Source organism: Struthio camelus, chromosome 11 (assembly GCF_040807025.1).
Source record: "Struthio camelus isolate bStrCam1 chromosome 11, bStrCam1.hap1, whole genome shotgun sequence".
In the NCBI taxonomy this organism is placed as follows: domain Eukaryota; kingdom Metazoa; phylum Chordata; class Aves; order Struthioniformes; family Struthionidae; genus Struthio; species Struthio camelus.
In genome coordinates this window covers 19,862,941-19,878,836 of record NC_090952.1, presented here as the reverse complement: position 1 = coordinate 19,878,836, position 15,896 = coordinate 19,862,941, and the positions used below count along the sequence as shown (strand labels likewise).

Genomic DNA, 15,896 nt, shown 5'->3' with positions numbered 1-15,896 from the left:
CAGAACGACGGTCTCGTACTTTATTTTCCAGACAGTAACATCAGCTTCTATCCACTGAGTTCCCATAAAGAGATATAGAAAACTGCAAGTTAAAAGGCATAGCCAGGAAAAAGGATTCCCACTTCGGCAATGTCACGATTCTTTAATTTATTAAATAAATTAATATTCCTTTAATTAATTAAAACATAGCTAAAAACAGAATAAAAAATTAGCCTGACAAAGCAAATTTGTCTTGGCTACTTCTGTAAGATGAAACCTGAACAAACAGGGGAAACCAGGACTATGGCAGAACGCGAAACCTACAGTGTCTCCCTTCCTTCCGCATAAAAAGCACCGCTTCCTTGTTCTCCAGCTAAAACCTCTACATAAAATTGTCCAACTACTAATATATAGCATCTTCTCACTTCCTAGATATTAGGGGACAGATGTGGTACTTTTTGCTTCAATGACTGTTTTTGGCCCTGAACACTAAAGCTGTGCTCTCAGGCTTTTTCACCCCCCGCTCTCTCTGCTGATAAAAACGTATCCCAGAGCAACTCTGAACACTGAACAGGCAGTAAGGAGCCCAAGAAAATGTATTTTTTTTTAAATTATTATTAAGTAGTGATGCTGAGTACAAAGGGCTGAGTATCTCCCTTTAGGAAACAACCAAAAAACCACACTTTCATATGAATGGCACTTTCTTGTAAACAAAAGTTGTTTTTACTCATGGTTCATTCCAGTGGATTTCAAATATATTCCTCCTCCTTTTAGAGTTGGGAACCATTTGCTTTACGAGCACCATTTGGATCATTTGCCTGTTGCTCATAAAATAGACAAAGTCTTTATCCATGCCATGAATTTTTACTCACTTTATACAAAATATCTAAGGAGGGATTTGCAGGGGCCAGAATTACATCCATGGAAGAATTAACAACTAATTTAATTTTCTGCTACAATAATGGCTCCAGCAGTTTTTGATTTTGTTGAGTACATTTCTTTTCTCCAGAAAACAAAAAAGCATATGGGTGTTAGCTTTTTTTATATATATATTTTTAAAGCAACAGTTCCCCCTCCCCCGCCAAAGTGAAAAGGAACGACACAAATATTTTGCATATATCTGTGTAGCTATTACCTAAAAGCAGTGCTAAACGCAGCTACCAAAATCAACCACATGACATAGTGAATATATATATGTATATATATACACACTCAGGAAGAATAAAGACTCTCCTCAGCCCTGGGACAGTCCCGGACAATATTTCCTCGACTGGGAGGTTTTGCTGACCCAAGCGCCATCAGCAGCGCTGGCAGCCCTCTCACAACACCAGGGCTTAGCAGCTGCAACCGAGGAGCTCTGGGCCACCCGCGCCGGCGCGCAGCAGCCCCGGCGCGCCGCTCACCGCGCCGGCGGCTTTGGCTCCTCCGCTCACAGCTCGGAAGCCAAAACCCGCTCTTCCTGGACAATAAATTGGACTCCAGCCCTTACTCCAAGCTCTCTACCTCCATGCTCCGCCATGCGCGCCGCAAACAGGGAACCAGGAGGAGCCCGTGAGCCACCCCGTAACGATTCATTAGCTCTTGGGCAGTAACGGCCCGACGGGCCCACCTTCCTCAACAGCTTTGTGCCTGCGTATTAGGGGCGCCTGCCTGTCTCACACTAACTACGGACCATAGCTAGCTCCTGTGCTCCTGCGTATAAACACTAGAGATCACAGACCCAGATGAAAGCATGCTTAATTACTGCGGTTAGCAAGTGCCTGGAGAGAGATGTTCCGCGTTTCAGCTATGCAGTACCTGCAAACAGCCAGGACACGCGCTACGTCTGGGAACAGTTACGTTAGTAAGGAGGTAAGATCCTACGTTTTGCAGAGTGGCAGGCAGCTGAGGGATTTCCCTACAGCGCAAGGCTTGTGTCTTTTTGGGTAACTCTTGCCTTCCTGTACACAAGCAGGGGAACACAAGCAGGGATATCACGTATGCGTGACCGCAGTGAAGAACTTGCCTTTTAAGAACTACCAGCAATGCTATCAAATTGTAATCAGCTCCATAGATCTTACCAAAAGAGCCTGCACAGTCAGCATCACAACTAATAAAAAACTGCACTCAAGTACTGATGAAGTTAGCAATACTAGAGATGTGTGTTTATTATTTCTACTTGTAAGTGCACGTTCTGCATTTACCACCCGCTTTCAGAGGAAGCATGCCTCTAAAACAAGCGTGAGTTCTACGATTTCCATGCACTTGGTCTGTAAGAACTAGACGCTAACCAAATAAGAGAATACTTGCTTGGGCAGAGCGCTTAGTCTAAGGACAGCTGGCAGAGCCCACGCAGACTACAGTCTACGGATGCGGGGTGCTACCTCTGCCTGGTCCTCTCCATCTTTGCCAAAGATCAGCTCTCTGCACGGGCCAAGTATGCAGATGGCTATAACCGCAAACTCTCAGCTTGGGGAAGACAGCTATAGATTTCCGACCAACTTTAACACCGAGTGAACCCTGCAAAGCAGAGGTGAGGCTTGCTGCCGTCAGGAAGAGGCACTGCGGCACGTGTGTTGGAAATGCAATAGCTGTTGAGGGAAAAATGCCCTCACATCCACAGAAAGCAGCAGCCACCTTGCCCTGGCAGAGAGGTTGCAGAAGAAGCCTGGTTCTCCAGGTTGCTCTTCCTGGCCCTACCTCATCTCCATCTGCCCCAGCTCCTCCTCTTGCACAATCCCAATCCTTACCCCTGTAACAACAGTATCCCCTTTTACCTCAGCTACTGAGGAGCTAAGAACTGGCTCTTTCCTTCCCTCCCATCACCCCAGAAGCCTAATATTTCAATGTACAGAACAGTACACTGATACACAGGGATATTCCCTAAGTAGCAAAAATTACTCTGGATTGTTGTGTGTAAGAAATCTGGAGAAACTGATTTGCTCAAGTAAATACACAGGTACAAAGCCCACACGTTTAAGGCACTTTATGTTAAGGAAGGTAAGTATTGCACATGAGTCTCTTCATTTCTCTTTTTGCATGATTAAGTACTGCCTCTTTGGATAGATCCTGATGACGCAATAGGTTGAATTTTCTAGCCTGCCCTTCAAAATAACACTCCACAAATTTCATTTCTACACCAGAAGATGCTCGGTTTCTTGACACACCACTCATAAACGAGAATTGTTCTAATTTTGACCTGAGTTACAGTGGTATACGTTAAAAACAGAGCAACACAACGCTGCAAAGTTTTGCAAAATCCTAAGCACGTAAGTAACACAAACTGAAGTTAAGATAATGCTGGCACTTCTGCCTTGGAAAAAAGCTGAATCGGATCCCGAGGGTTTAGCTTAAGAAGAACAGTACAAATGGTCCTGATAGCCAAACACTGAAACGAATCGTTTTGACATGCAGTGACAAAAAACGCACAGCTACATGTTGCAGTATTTCTTTAGAGCCCTGAATTGCTTGATTCAATTAAGACTTACAGAAATCATTGTTATAGAAGAACATAATCAGAAAAGTTGTTCTAGCCTACCTGTGGCTGAGTCCATGGCTCCAAGGTTGTTTCTTTTAAAGGAGTTTGTGGCCTTCCCATTTCTTTTGTGTGCTTTTAGGAGAGAAAAGTATGCATCAGGTTATCCGTTCAACAACTCCATCAGCATTAATTTCCCTTGTGGGAATGAAAACACTACTCACGCACAAATCATGACTGCAATCAAGTAGACTACAGGTCTAGTATTTTTGCAGCTAAGTAACCTTATCTTCATAGAGTCGCTTTAACTTCCAAGGAGAGCAGGGGAGAGGGCTGCCTGTATTTATAGGGTCACTGTGCTAAACAGTAATCTAGTATCACGCCGTCTTTAAATATTGCTGCCATCCCATTTTACAACAGCTTTCACACAAAAAGATAATAGTAAGCTATTTATTTGCATTTCTTTATCCCCAGTGGATGGTTACTACGTGATTACAAAGGTTACCAAATAGTTACAGATGAAAAAACCTCAGACAAAAAGATCAACTGATTTACCAAATATTCAGCAGTATGATCTAAGGGAGAACTCTGGTTTCTATTCTGTTTTCTCCCTAGGTTATGGTATGTTGAATATATATCTTGAAAAAAGGACATAGACTACAGTGGAATTAAATTAAATAGCTGAACTAAAAGAAATATTACGGAAGAAAGGAATGTTAGGAAATCCTACACCCTAAAAATCAAGGGATGAAACAATTTGCCATCCCCATTATTTAAAGTCTGCGTTGTATCTTCAACTTTACACTACCTTGGAATTTTTCAAAGATTGACCCCAAGTACAAAGTCTATATAATTACATAGATTAAAGTAGTCTTCAAAGAATTAGATTTGCTAACTCTTCACATTGCCAAGTTCTTTAGTATGACCAAAGCATCTTGCAAGTACTTGTTAATACATGTAATTGCTCTACTCTGTAAGTGCAGAAGGTTTTTTGAGCACTGGGACTGATGGGCTGCTTCAGCCATCTGACAACCACTCCTGAACCCTTATAAGAGTACATCAGACTTACTATAAAGGTAAATAGCAAGCGTCATTATTAATTACCATTTTAAAAATGCTCACTACCTATTTTAAAGGGCTTCCTGCTTTACACAATAGAACTGCAAGTTCTGTGCACAAGACAGGATCTGACTTTCTAGAGTGGATATTGGCATTCCCTCCGTTTAAGTTGCTCCAGACGACTTTCCCAGGGCAGGAACTTTATAAATTGTAGTGAAACTTCTCGCACTTCAGCGCTGCTGCATAAATATGGACGAGTCTCCTCCGTTTCCTTTCTCTCTAATTTCTTTCAGTTGTAAAACGGGGACAACGAAATTCACAAAAGTAGGTCCTCTGCTGAAAGATACTATTTAAGGGTCCGGCTTTTTAATAAAATCCTTCCTCCTCTTGAAATACAAGATTTCTAACACACTACTTTTTGGATAAGCCTTTGACAACACACAATATAAATAGCATGTTATCCAGGTCTCAGATCAGAGTGATCTAAATGCCCACAGAGGCAGCCAGGACTGACAAGGAGAGGGAGAGATATGCCATTGACTGGCTGTCATATATAATAAAATATAATCATTTAATAGGGAACATTTTTAAAAAGACAGAGTTTGTGGGCAACTTCAGTTAGCATGACCCATGCACAGGGCTCATTTCAAAAAGCCATCTTATTAAATGGCTATTTTGTTTTGGCAGTTTGGATTGCTTGTAATAATAGACTACAGGCAATCGTTCTTACCATTTTTTGTGACGTTATATTTTGGGGTAGCAACGGAACACGATTCAATCTTGAAATAAGACAATAAATGCATTTTCAGACAAAAAAGAAAATAATCACAGATGCAGTGAATGCTCAGAGTTAAAATAAATGCACCTTGAATGGGAAATCTGTGTTTTTCCTGTATGCACAAGTGAATGTATTCTACCTTATAATCTATCTTTAAATATAATAATCAAGCATCAAAGGGAACCAAACACATAGTGACAAATATGAAACGTATGAATTGTGGTGCCAAGATACCATAACAATTCCATATGGGATATCCTGCTATGAACTGACAAAAAAAAAAAATCTGTAGAAATCATTTTCCTTGTAACTTTGCAGTTTTCATACCACATTAGTCTGATTAATTATATTTTAGAGGGGAGAGGAAAAGGGAAAAGCAAATATATGAGTTCATGAAGAAAAAGGGCACAAAAGTACATGTAGGTGACACAGTGCTCCAAGCTCTTGAGTAATAATTCAAGACTGTGCTCCAAACTGAATGATCACCAAGCACAGCCAGTTAAGTATGCTAAGTATTATAAATCAGTATCCACATTCTTGTAACTCTAAAGAGGTAAATGTCTTCAGTATTTCACATGTCAATAAGTAACACTTCCAAATACCTTCATGAACTGCCTCGAGTCGTAGGTGAGGCAAACACAACTGATCAGCTACCACATTTGAGTTAAAAGTGTAGCCTTTCTGCAAAATTAGTACAAAGCAAGTAGCCAGGCTGCATCTGGCCGCCAGGACAGATATCCAACATTTCAGATTTTAAAAAACAGCAGTAGTTTTCCTTTTTTAACCCTCAGTCTAGACTGTGAAAGGTTCAAAACAACCAAAGTACTTCAATGTTGTTGAAAAAGAAAATGGAAGATTTCTAGTGAATCCTATCAAAGTTGTACCGGATAGCTACAAAGATAATATGCTTCCTCCTACTGAGCTTTTCCTTTCTCTAGCTTCTCCAATAATAATAGGATTAATTGACAGAAATGGAAAAAAATTACAGACTATCCTTCTATGCTATTAATAAGTTCACAGCCATGTGTTGTCTGCCTCCTGCTACAGGCAATTCCAGAAAAGTGAATAGAGTAGGCAGGTCCCCGAGCAGTTTTCTGCTCCTCACATGATAATGCTTATTCTCAGACATCCTTCCAGCACTCAGTCACCTCTTGCTCCTGAATTTCTTACAGACTAGCATCTTCTGTTCTCCTCCATTGACCTCCCGCCGCGGCCCCTGCCCAGCACGCAGGCAGAGCCCTCCACCCCTCCAAAGGCCAACACCAGCAGGTAGTGACACAGCACAAGCAGAGCAAAACCAGAGTCGATTCTGGGGCAACCACAGGCAGTCAGCAGCCTCCGTCCTGTAGCACAAGGAAGAAGGAAAAACAAAGCAGGAACTGCTTTCTCCCCTTAGAGACTTTCCACACAAGGAGAATAAACCCTATTTTTATGATTCAGTAGAACCATTCACATGTAGCTCTTATTCTGATCTTACAAAGTTAGGAATTGAGCTCTACTAATTAAAAGCCCTACCACACAACACAGCCCTGGTTTGCCCCAGCTTAACATTAACCAGCACTAGCACTTTTAACTAGCAGCGTATCTGCTGCATGCAGCACTTGCAAGAATCCCATCGTGCAAACCTTGGGCTGAACAACAGGCCACTGTAACAACTGGGCTTCTACTATACAAGCTACCAACTTATTATAACTGCCTGACATACACACACAGATTCTTCACGGATCATGTAAGTAGCGCTCGTTCAATAACCAATCCTTCAGCAAGCTTCTTCCTGCACAGATAAAGAAGCATCTGCTAAAATGAGGTATTGTTTTTTGGAAGCCTCTCTCCTCCCATTCTGCTGGGAGCATCTTCCTACGACGTTCCGCAGTTTCTACAATTTCTCTAAAGGAACAACAGGAATATGCCCACAGTCTTTTGTTTATGTTCCTTCCACTTCCTCAATTTGACATTTAAGTTTCACAGGTAGAAGAAAATTATACTCATAATGAGATAAAGATGGAACGATTTCAACCTCGTGGTTGAAATTGAATTGATTATGGTTTGAGCAGTGCCATTAAGGTTCCCTTAGCTCTTGTACACTCGCAGGTTACAGTTTCTCAAGCAGGCAGGCATGATTTCTAGAATAAGCGAGGTCTTTTCATGCCTGCGAAAGAGCTTTCGTTTCTGTGATCAGCCAGCTGCCCTTCCACAAGCGCGCAGAGCGCCCGCACAGCTCCTTCAGCTCCCACCCCTCGACAGCACGAATCCAGCTTTCCGAAACCCTTAGCCTGTGAAAAGCACCAGCCAACAGGACATTTCACAGTCTTACGCTACCACGCGCTCACCAGTTAAACCCGGGAACTTTGGGTTTCGGTCGTTTGCTGTAGTATCCCAGTCCCAGTTCATACCCACAGTCTTTCCCCCCAGTTGCCTTATTCTCTTGCTTGCCACGATAGTTCTCATGTTCTTTTCAATGTCTTCCTTAAAAATTTCCTTCCAGAACCAGCTTAAAGCAGTGGTCCACAAAATTCGATTCTGACACAAAGTCAAGGTGGCAGGCTGCTTCTGCCACAGAAAGGGAAAAAGGAGGGAAAAGATGGGAGCTGACATCGATTCAGGGAGCTGAGGGAGACTCGTTCTGTTCTACATCTTTACTCGTCATCCCACGTAGCTGCCTGGGTATAGGCATGGGTATAGGCAAAAAAGACAGGAAACCACAGAAGGTGTTATTGGCTTTAACAGTTTTCCTTTATCTTAGCAAACCCTTTGGCCCACTGGGAAAGGCACTATGAAGTATTCCCTAAGGCCAGCTAATCCTATCTATCCACAACAAGTCCAATTTTCAGGTATTTTCAGTGAGATAGCGAGAAAGAAGTTTTAGTCTGTGGAGCCATCATCATACAGCCAGTCATATCAGTCTTCTACCTTGCCACCTAGAAACTACCCTGATCAATTATGCCAGCAGTCAATAAAGTGCAGCATAAGGGCCGGGCAGTAAAAATACTGTGCACAAGATATTTTGCCGATACTTGAAATTTTCTATCTAGTTGGAGCAGAAAAACAAACCTTTAATATTTAATCAAAGTAGTAATTAAATCTTATTTAGGGAAGAAATAAAATGCATCATGAATATTTCTTGTTGTTTATTAGGAACAGTAAGTTAACAAACATACAATTACTTATGACAACTTGACAGGTAATATCTTCCAAAGATACTCCAAATACATAATCCAGCTATGCTTCCAAAAAACTACATGAAAAAATAAAACATAAGAGGGATTCCAAAAGGTTATGGAAGCCATAATGCTAAGATAGATTTCATTTTTGTATTTAAGATGCTACAGTCGTGGTCTCCTTTCTGAAATAAAAGGGAGAAACCTCTTGTGCATTTAAGACAATTCAAACTACTTTTTTGACAACTGTTTGTGTGCACAAGATCTCTTCCACTCCCACGGCATCCCTCCCCTCCAGCATTCAGTTCCCGGTGTCTGCACAGGCTAGGAGGATCCACAACAAGGTGCCGTGGTGCAGCCCTGGCCCCGCAGCCGGCCACGTTCAGCAGCTTCCCGAGCCGCCGCTGCCCCGGCCGGAGCCCCGACCTGCCCGGCAGCCGCCTCCACTGAAAGATGCAGAACGGGAAACTGTGGCAAAGCCCTTCCCTCTTTGTCGCAAAGGAGTTAAATTAGGCTCAGTCGAAGCCTCACTCAGTTTCATGACATGCGGTTCCAAAATAATCTTAGCAATATCTGGTAACTTGACGCATGGATATGACTAGTTTTTTTTAAACTGTTATTAAATAAGGCTACCAGTTTTCTTTCAGTCCTTCCTTAACTATCACTATAGGCTACAAACGTAATTAATTCTTGCCCTCAAATTTTTTATTCAGATACTAAATACTGGATGTATTTAGCTAGTATTCATATTTTTTTAAACCCACTTCCTATTGATAGTTTTTGGGGATTTTTTTTTTTTCCTTCAAACCTCGGATTTATTAGAGGTTAAGAAGAAAGTTATGACATGACAATGTTGTTTTATGTATTTTGCTTTCTGGAAAAGCCCTAAAATTATCTAGATGGATACTACCACTGTACTAATGGTTATTGATTGCTGTGAGAAGCATAAGCAGACTGAAATTCAAAGATAATATGATGCATTTTTCTCTGGTGCCTTGCAAAATTGCCACAGCAGCATTGTCTGACTCAAAGTATTTCACTTCTGCACTTTACAGGAAAAGGAAAAAAAAAAACTGCTTTATGAAATTGTCTTTCAAGTTTAAGTACTGTGTATTGCTCGAAGTGAGACTTAGGCAAGAAACAGCAAAAGATATTTTGTAAGTAGTATATTAACTGTGTTACATTAAGAAAGTGTTGTCAGTATTACAGTGCGTTAGGGAGCGGCTTTTGTCTTTTGCAGTTACGTTTAAAGCATACTCACAATAGCTACGTTTTTTAGATCGAAACTGCAGTCTATTGCTTTTCTGTCCCATACTGTAATCAAAAAACCACATATACTAATTTCACTGTCCACGGAGAACATCTTTATCATCACACTGAGACAGAGAAACGCTATCAGCCCGAGGAGGAGATTATCTCCATTAACAATGCCTCCTTCTTGCCTCTAAGTTGATTTCAGGTAATTGGATTCCTGCAGTCCTCTCTTTCAGCCTCCTAAGACCCTTCATGTGAAAGGCAAACAGAAAAGACACAAGGTTACCTTAAGTGAAAAAAGGATAATTTAATGTGACAGACTGCTCGAACAAATTATTTTGTTCCATATTTCTAAGCTTTATATAAATATGAAAAGAAATCTGTACGGCTCAGAAGGAAATACATGGGAAAACCATAGGACAGCTGAAATCAAGGTGTTAGTAATGATTCATGTGGGAGTGTTTTTGTTTTGTGTTTAAGAAACAAATTCAGTCTGCCTTTTACCAGAGTCCGGAAATAGAGGTATCGGGCAGGAACCTGCAGCCTAGATCCCTGGAAGGGGGTTGGCGACCAGCATCAGTCTGCGTACACAACTTCTGTGCCGTCTGGCTGCAACAATCGCTACTCCATTTCTGAAGATATCAAAACGCCTTGTGATGTTGCTCTGCGTCCTCCCTGTGATTCCTTGGCCTCAAAAGCCACAATTTAACCCAGCAAGTCTCTAATGGTTCTGCCAACAGGCAGCTGTTATCTTGCAATTACCTCTTCAAAGATGCGATAAATCACCTACTGCATATACAGGCAGACAGCCATTATACGGGCATGATTTCCAGAGGTGCTGCACACCCACAGTCTCCATTATTTAGAGCTGTTGCACTATTACTTGAGAAAAAAATCAGCCCCTCGCTTACTACTATTGTTCCAACGCATCTCCGAGGGAAGCGGGTGTCTGGTAGGAGACAGGACCGCGAGACACGGGGAGGGTGCGGGGTAGGGGCTGAACGACTAGAGCATACTAGGAAAGCTCAGAGGTTTAACAAAGCCTGACATGAGATTTGCCAGATGGTTCTCTACCGGATTGTAAAACTTTAAACTAATCTTCATTTAAGAGTTTTAAGGGCTGTATCCCTCTTATAAAGCCTCTTGCTCTTTTGCCTGGTTGATTCTGGTAAATTATAGATCAGACTTTAGAAAACTGCTTCCATGAACAGCGGCTCCTTAAATCTCAGCTAAACTGAGCAAGAAGATTACATGTTATTATGATGTAGCACAGCAGGATTTTTCTACAGCAAACATAATGATGTAGAGAAGGATAAAACTATCATTCTGTGCAAGGAGGTCACCCGTGGAAGAACAATGCTTTTACATAGCCAGCAAAGCCAGACACGGGCGAGGTGCATGTGGCAAATTCTTTTTCTTAACGGTTCCATAAAGCAACCCAATCATAACTAGAAACCAAATCTATATTTCAAGATTCAATGATCAAATATCTTACAGGAAAGGAGATGCCATTTGAGAGAAACGATTCCAAATGTTACTAGAAGAGGTATCCATTTCAAGGGCAATTTTAAGGTAAATGCATCCCACTGGGTTTATGTAAGGAGAAGGGATTCGCTCCGAGTCCCCAGTGAAACGTCAGATACTGCATGGGATATTAAAAATTAAAATGCTCACTAATCTTTCCAAGTGGCCACATATACTTTTAATCGTAAGTCAAAAGCATTTCACATGGACACAAAGCACTTCACAAGCACAAAGCTAAGTCAGTAGACTAAAGGCTAGAAACTCTTTCTACCTGCTATCCGTATTTGTACTTTTACACAGTATCTTCACGTTTACTCTGTTCAAACTATAGTGGAGGGAATTAATATATTGTAGTTACTAAATGATGACAAAGTTGAAGTGGGGGGAAAAAAAAGAAAATAAAAGCCAGCATATGGTAACTAGCAACAGGAAAATTTCAGTAACCAAAAGTTGAGCCCATCAAGTTCCAAGACTTGATGTAGTAATTTTTTTTTTTTTATTTTTTATTAAACTTGTGACCTAACACTCTTCTGAACAGCTGATGCAAACATTTAAGCCTGTTCGGCTTCGAGTCAGCAGCCTATTGAATTTGCTCTCATTTTCTGTACATGATTTTGAACGCAATATAATAATGTCAAATGACGTCCTTTTCTCTCTCTTTTTAATTGAAACATTATTTCCTGCACATGAAAGCTTTTGACTTAAAAGCAATCAGGTGTGATATTCTCAGCTCTGGGCATTTTGAAATGTCATGCACAGGAATTATATGGATTTATCCTAAAGCTCTGTGTAAGAGTTTCTACATTTTAGACTGCCTTATCTATCATAATATGCTATTCAAGACTTCTGTTGTTCAAATGATTTCATTACATTGAAGTAACAATACGATACTGTGTTTCACATTTGTTTTTATCGTGCACATTGTTGCTAACGTATTTAAACAATAAATTACCCCAGTTTCGGACTGTCAGAACAAAAGTACTGCCAGAAACTCAGTTCATCCTAATGGAGCAAAACTACTTTAAGTTTTGATAAAAAAAGAACTTTTTTTTTAGTTTGTATGTAATAGCTGATAAAATATTCTCGCACTGCCTGTTCCAACTCAAAAGTATTTACATATATAAAACTAATATGACATTATATGCTAAGGTATTCTCACATCAAGTGAAAGAAAAAAAAAAAGAACATAATATCAAACAGCTTGTTTTAGTTGCCTGAGCTCTACTTAGCTTTTAAAGAATGAATGTAAACGTACACAAATCCATTCTGTGACTCGGATATAAAGCATCATATTAAAAATGTAGTACATGGTAGCAAAACCAGGAATTTTTTTTTTTTTTATATATTTTCTGCATATTTTCTCCAGAGTTGCTAAGATTAGCTTCTCTTGTTATATCCTTTCATAGAATAGTTGTTCCTTCTGAAGGTTAGCCAGAAAACAGACACTGTAACCTCTGTCAGCATCCACCTTGTATAAATGGCTGTTTTCTCTAGGGCTTGTTGTCTTCTTTCTCTATGGTGTGACAAAGTTACATTTTACAGAAATTCAGCTTCCTATAACATTTGCAATTTAAATTGCTCTTTCTCTCTCAATATAAAGTCTGAACTGGATAATGCTGCTAAATGCTAAGGCTTAGTTTTTTACTTTATTAATACAAGTAAACTAAGATTACATTATCTGAGTCAGCCAGAGCTAGCCAGGACATGGCTGGTGGAGAGAGGCCTGAATGGGAATCTGTAATGCTGATTACAGCCAGGAGAGAACAGCTGACAAAGTTCTGGGCTTTAAGCTTTGAAGTGTGGCAGAACTAAGGAAAACATGCCACCTTAAATTAGCTTTTCCAGAAAGTTGATAAATAGGCTTACTCATAAAGAGCAGCAAGACTAATCTGCAATTCTCCTGACATTAGAGACAACAAGATCTATAGAAGTCTCGTTGGATCATCAGCTCTTTTCATTTGATGTCATCCTATTTATATTCCTTATCCCCAACTGTGCCTATTTGTCACATAAAGAATGTTGGATTTTTTCTAGTGCATATTGTAGTTCTTAGTTTATAAAGTAAAATAAAATGTCAGTTTATGAAGTAAAATAAAGCAGTTGTTCTCCAGGTGACAAGAGTATGTCTAGAACAGGCACAGGTACTATAAATAACCCCTGAAGAGATATAAAAATACCTTTGGAAATTGATTTTTCTCTTATCAAATCTCTCAATAAAACATTAAGCAGGTACCCTAACTTGTTGCACAGAATTCAAACGGAATGCAAACATAGTATTACTTGTAAAACAGGGAGGAAGAGGGAAGTGTGTTTAGGAGTCACCAAGAGGTGACTTAAGGTAAGAGTAGGTCCTTCTGCTCTAAGATAGATGGGTTTAAAGTAGACCCATCATCCTGCTCGAATGAAGAATCTGTGGGCATTCACAAGCAGAACTTGTGAAAAAACACATCCGAGTCTTCTTACAAGCACAGAAATACATAATCACATTCTCCTCTCATTTGTTGCTTTAGATATGGCCAGGATAGAGTTTGAAATCTAAATATTATTATAGTGAAATCCCTTCAGAGTTGTATGACCGTCGTCTTAACCAAAAGAAACGGGTACCTGTCTGCCTCTCTGCAGCTTCTTCCTTTTCCTTGGACAACTAGGCAAGTCAGCTTTACATCAAGAAAAGCAAAATGAAAATATTTGTTTTCTTGTTTCAATGGAAAAGGCTACTATCCATAGACATCCACAAAGTGCCATCACTTAGTACTGAAGCGTCAAGGTCCCTCATCTTTGCCCCATGTCAGGAATCACTTCTGAAGTTACAAGAAAAATCCTACTTTGGTATTATAAACTTAGCTGTGCCAGCTGAGTTTGCCATCAAGGGAACAACAACTCTACTTTAGGAAGACTTCTGAAATGCTAACTTTTTTTTTTTTCCCCAGTGCCCTAGGCACGCCGCCCTCCTGAAAGGTGGGAACCCAGAATCCCGCGAGGCCACCTTGAAGCGAGAGGTTTTGCAAGTCCTGAGGAACTCGTAGAGGGCAAACCATTGAGGTCAATGTAAAACCTGCCCGAAATTCACTGATACTTATAGTATAGCTCCATCTTATAGTAGATTTGTATGCTAGGGTTCAAAAATCAGGCTCAGAAGCGCTTTTTTTTGGTTTGTTTTTTCAAAAAAAAAAAAAGCACACAGGTATACATTACAGGCCAACAAGGTAGATTCAGAGAAGTTATCATAACATAGATGGGCTCTCATTATTGTCTAGATATCATTACAAGGCTCCTTGGCCCAGACATTGGGATGGCCTAAAAACTTAACTGAATCTCAGCACTGTCTGTGATACATGTGTTATTTTATGTCCATACTCTAATCAGAAACATGCTTCGAGTGCACCATGCAACAAAGCCAGACACCACCCGTGCGCGTCACGCCTGGCTCCGCGGGCCCTAACACCACAACCGCCGCAGCGCGCAGAGGGGCACAGAGCAGCAACCCTTGGGGACCACGCGGCCACGGCCCGTGCTGAAGCCCAGGGTCTTACAAAATGTTATTACTATTGTAACTGAAGACAGTTAAATAAAGCTTAGAGAAAAACCTAAGGAACGCAATTAAAAGCGACAACAAAGGTCTCCACCGGGGGTCCAAGAGGAAGGACCCTCTGAAGGAGGTGAGAATTCAGAAAGCAAAGGTGGTCCGGAGAGACCTAACTCTCCTCGATACGGGGCACGGCAGGCCGAAACAGCGGTTTGTCATTACTGAGGAACGTTGACAAACGGGCATTACAGCAGTTTTAAGGATATCTAAACTTATTGCTGGGAGGTGCCTTCACTTAAGTCAGTTTATGAATATTTTCTACCAACTCTTTTGTACCTAAGCGCGAGTCCGTCTCGCACCCCATTCTAAAACGTACTTCAATCCTCGAAACACTGCTTGCAAATACTTTTTCTTGACACGTATCATTTTTTCATTTCTCTTGGTGGGGCGGGGGGGGAGAGACAGGGGAGGTAGAGAAAAAAGAAAGCAACACACTATATAGTATCTGACATAAAATCTTTCGTCAAGGAAATTAAATTAATTTATGTAGGTCACTTTCTGCTAATAATGACTGTGCCGGGCAACTTTAAACACAATCTTTCTGCAGTAAAAAATAACAACTAGTTGATATTAGCATCAATCCTCTGGAAGCATCATTATCCTCATTTTTAATATGGCAAACTGAAGAGCAGAGTCACGCAAAAAATAATTTTTAAAGCAATAGACAACTTATACGTTCCAATTTCCATTCCTAATGGCAAGAGGAAAGAAAAAAAATACCCTCCCTTTGTTAAGATTGGGAAGAAAACTATTTTCATAAAATATATTAGAACATTCAAAGCAGATTTCATAGTATAGAAAATAATCTGAAAGACATCTTTCAAAACAGATGCACCTCATACACATTCAGCCTCTCTCCTTCTCTCTCACACACACTCAGATTTCCAGAGCAACTCCTAGATTAAGATATTTTGGATGTGCTATACGAAAATGATTTTTGTTACATACTCTGATAAAATACCCTCTGTTATATTGTAGAGGATACTCTTATTAAATGATGCGCTGCATAATTCAAGTTATTTCTAAGTTATTGGAAATAATTCTTTTACTGCGTACGATTTCCCTGCAATATTACAGGCACGTAGCATGTGAAATCTGAACAAA

At 40.4% G+C, this 15,896-nt stretch overlaps 1 protein-coding gene across 6 annotated transcripts in view; it reads right to left on the bottom strand.

The window, feature by feature from the left end:
• The window catches only part of PCDH11X (protocadherin 11 X-linked), a 547,477-nt gene that overhangs the window by 276,495 nt on the left and 255,086 nt on the right, over window positions 1-15,896 (bottom strand). For 5 of the 6 annotated variants that reach the window (XM_068957179.1, XM_068957183.1, XM_068957181.1 and 2 more), the window contains one exon: window positions 3,497-3,568. The exons of the other annotated variant lie outside the window; for it this stretch is intronic. In XM_068957179.1, the coding sequence (XP_068813280.1) occupies window positions 3,497-3,568 (72 nt within the window). The remainder of the gene's footprint in view (window positions 1-3,496; window positions 3,569-15,896) is intronic. 6 annotated transcript variants of the gene reach the window in all.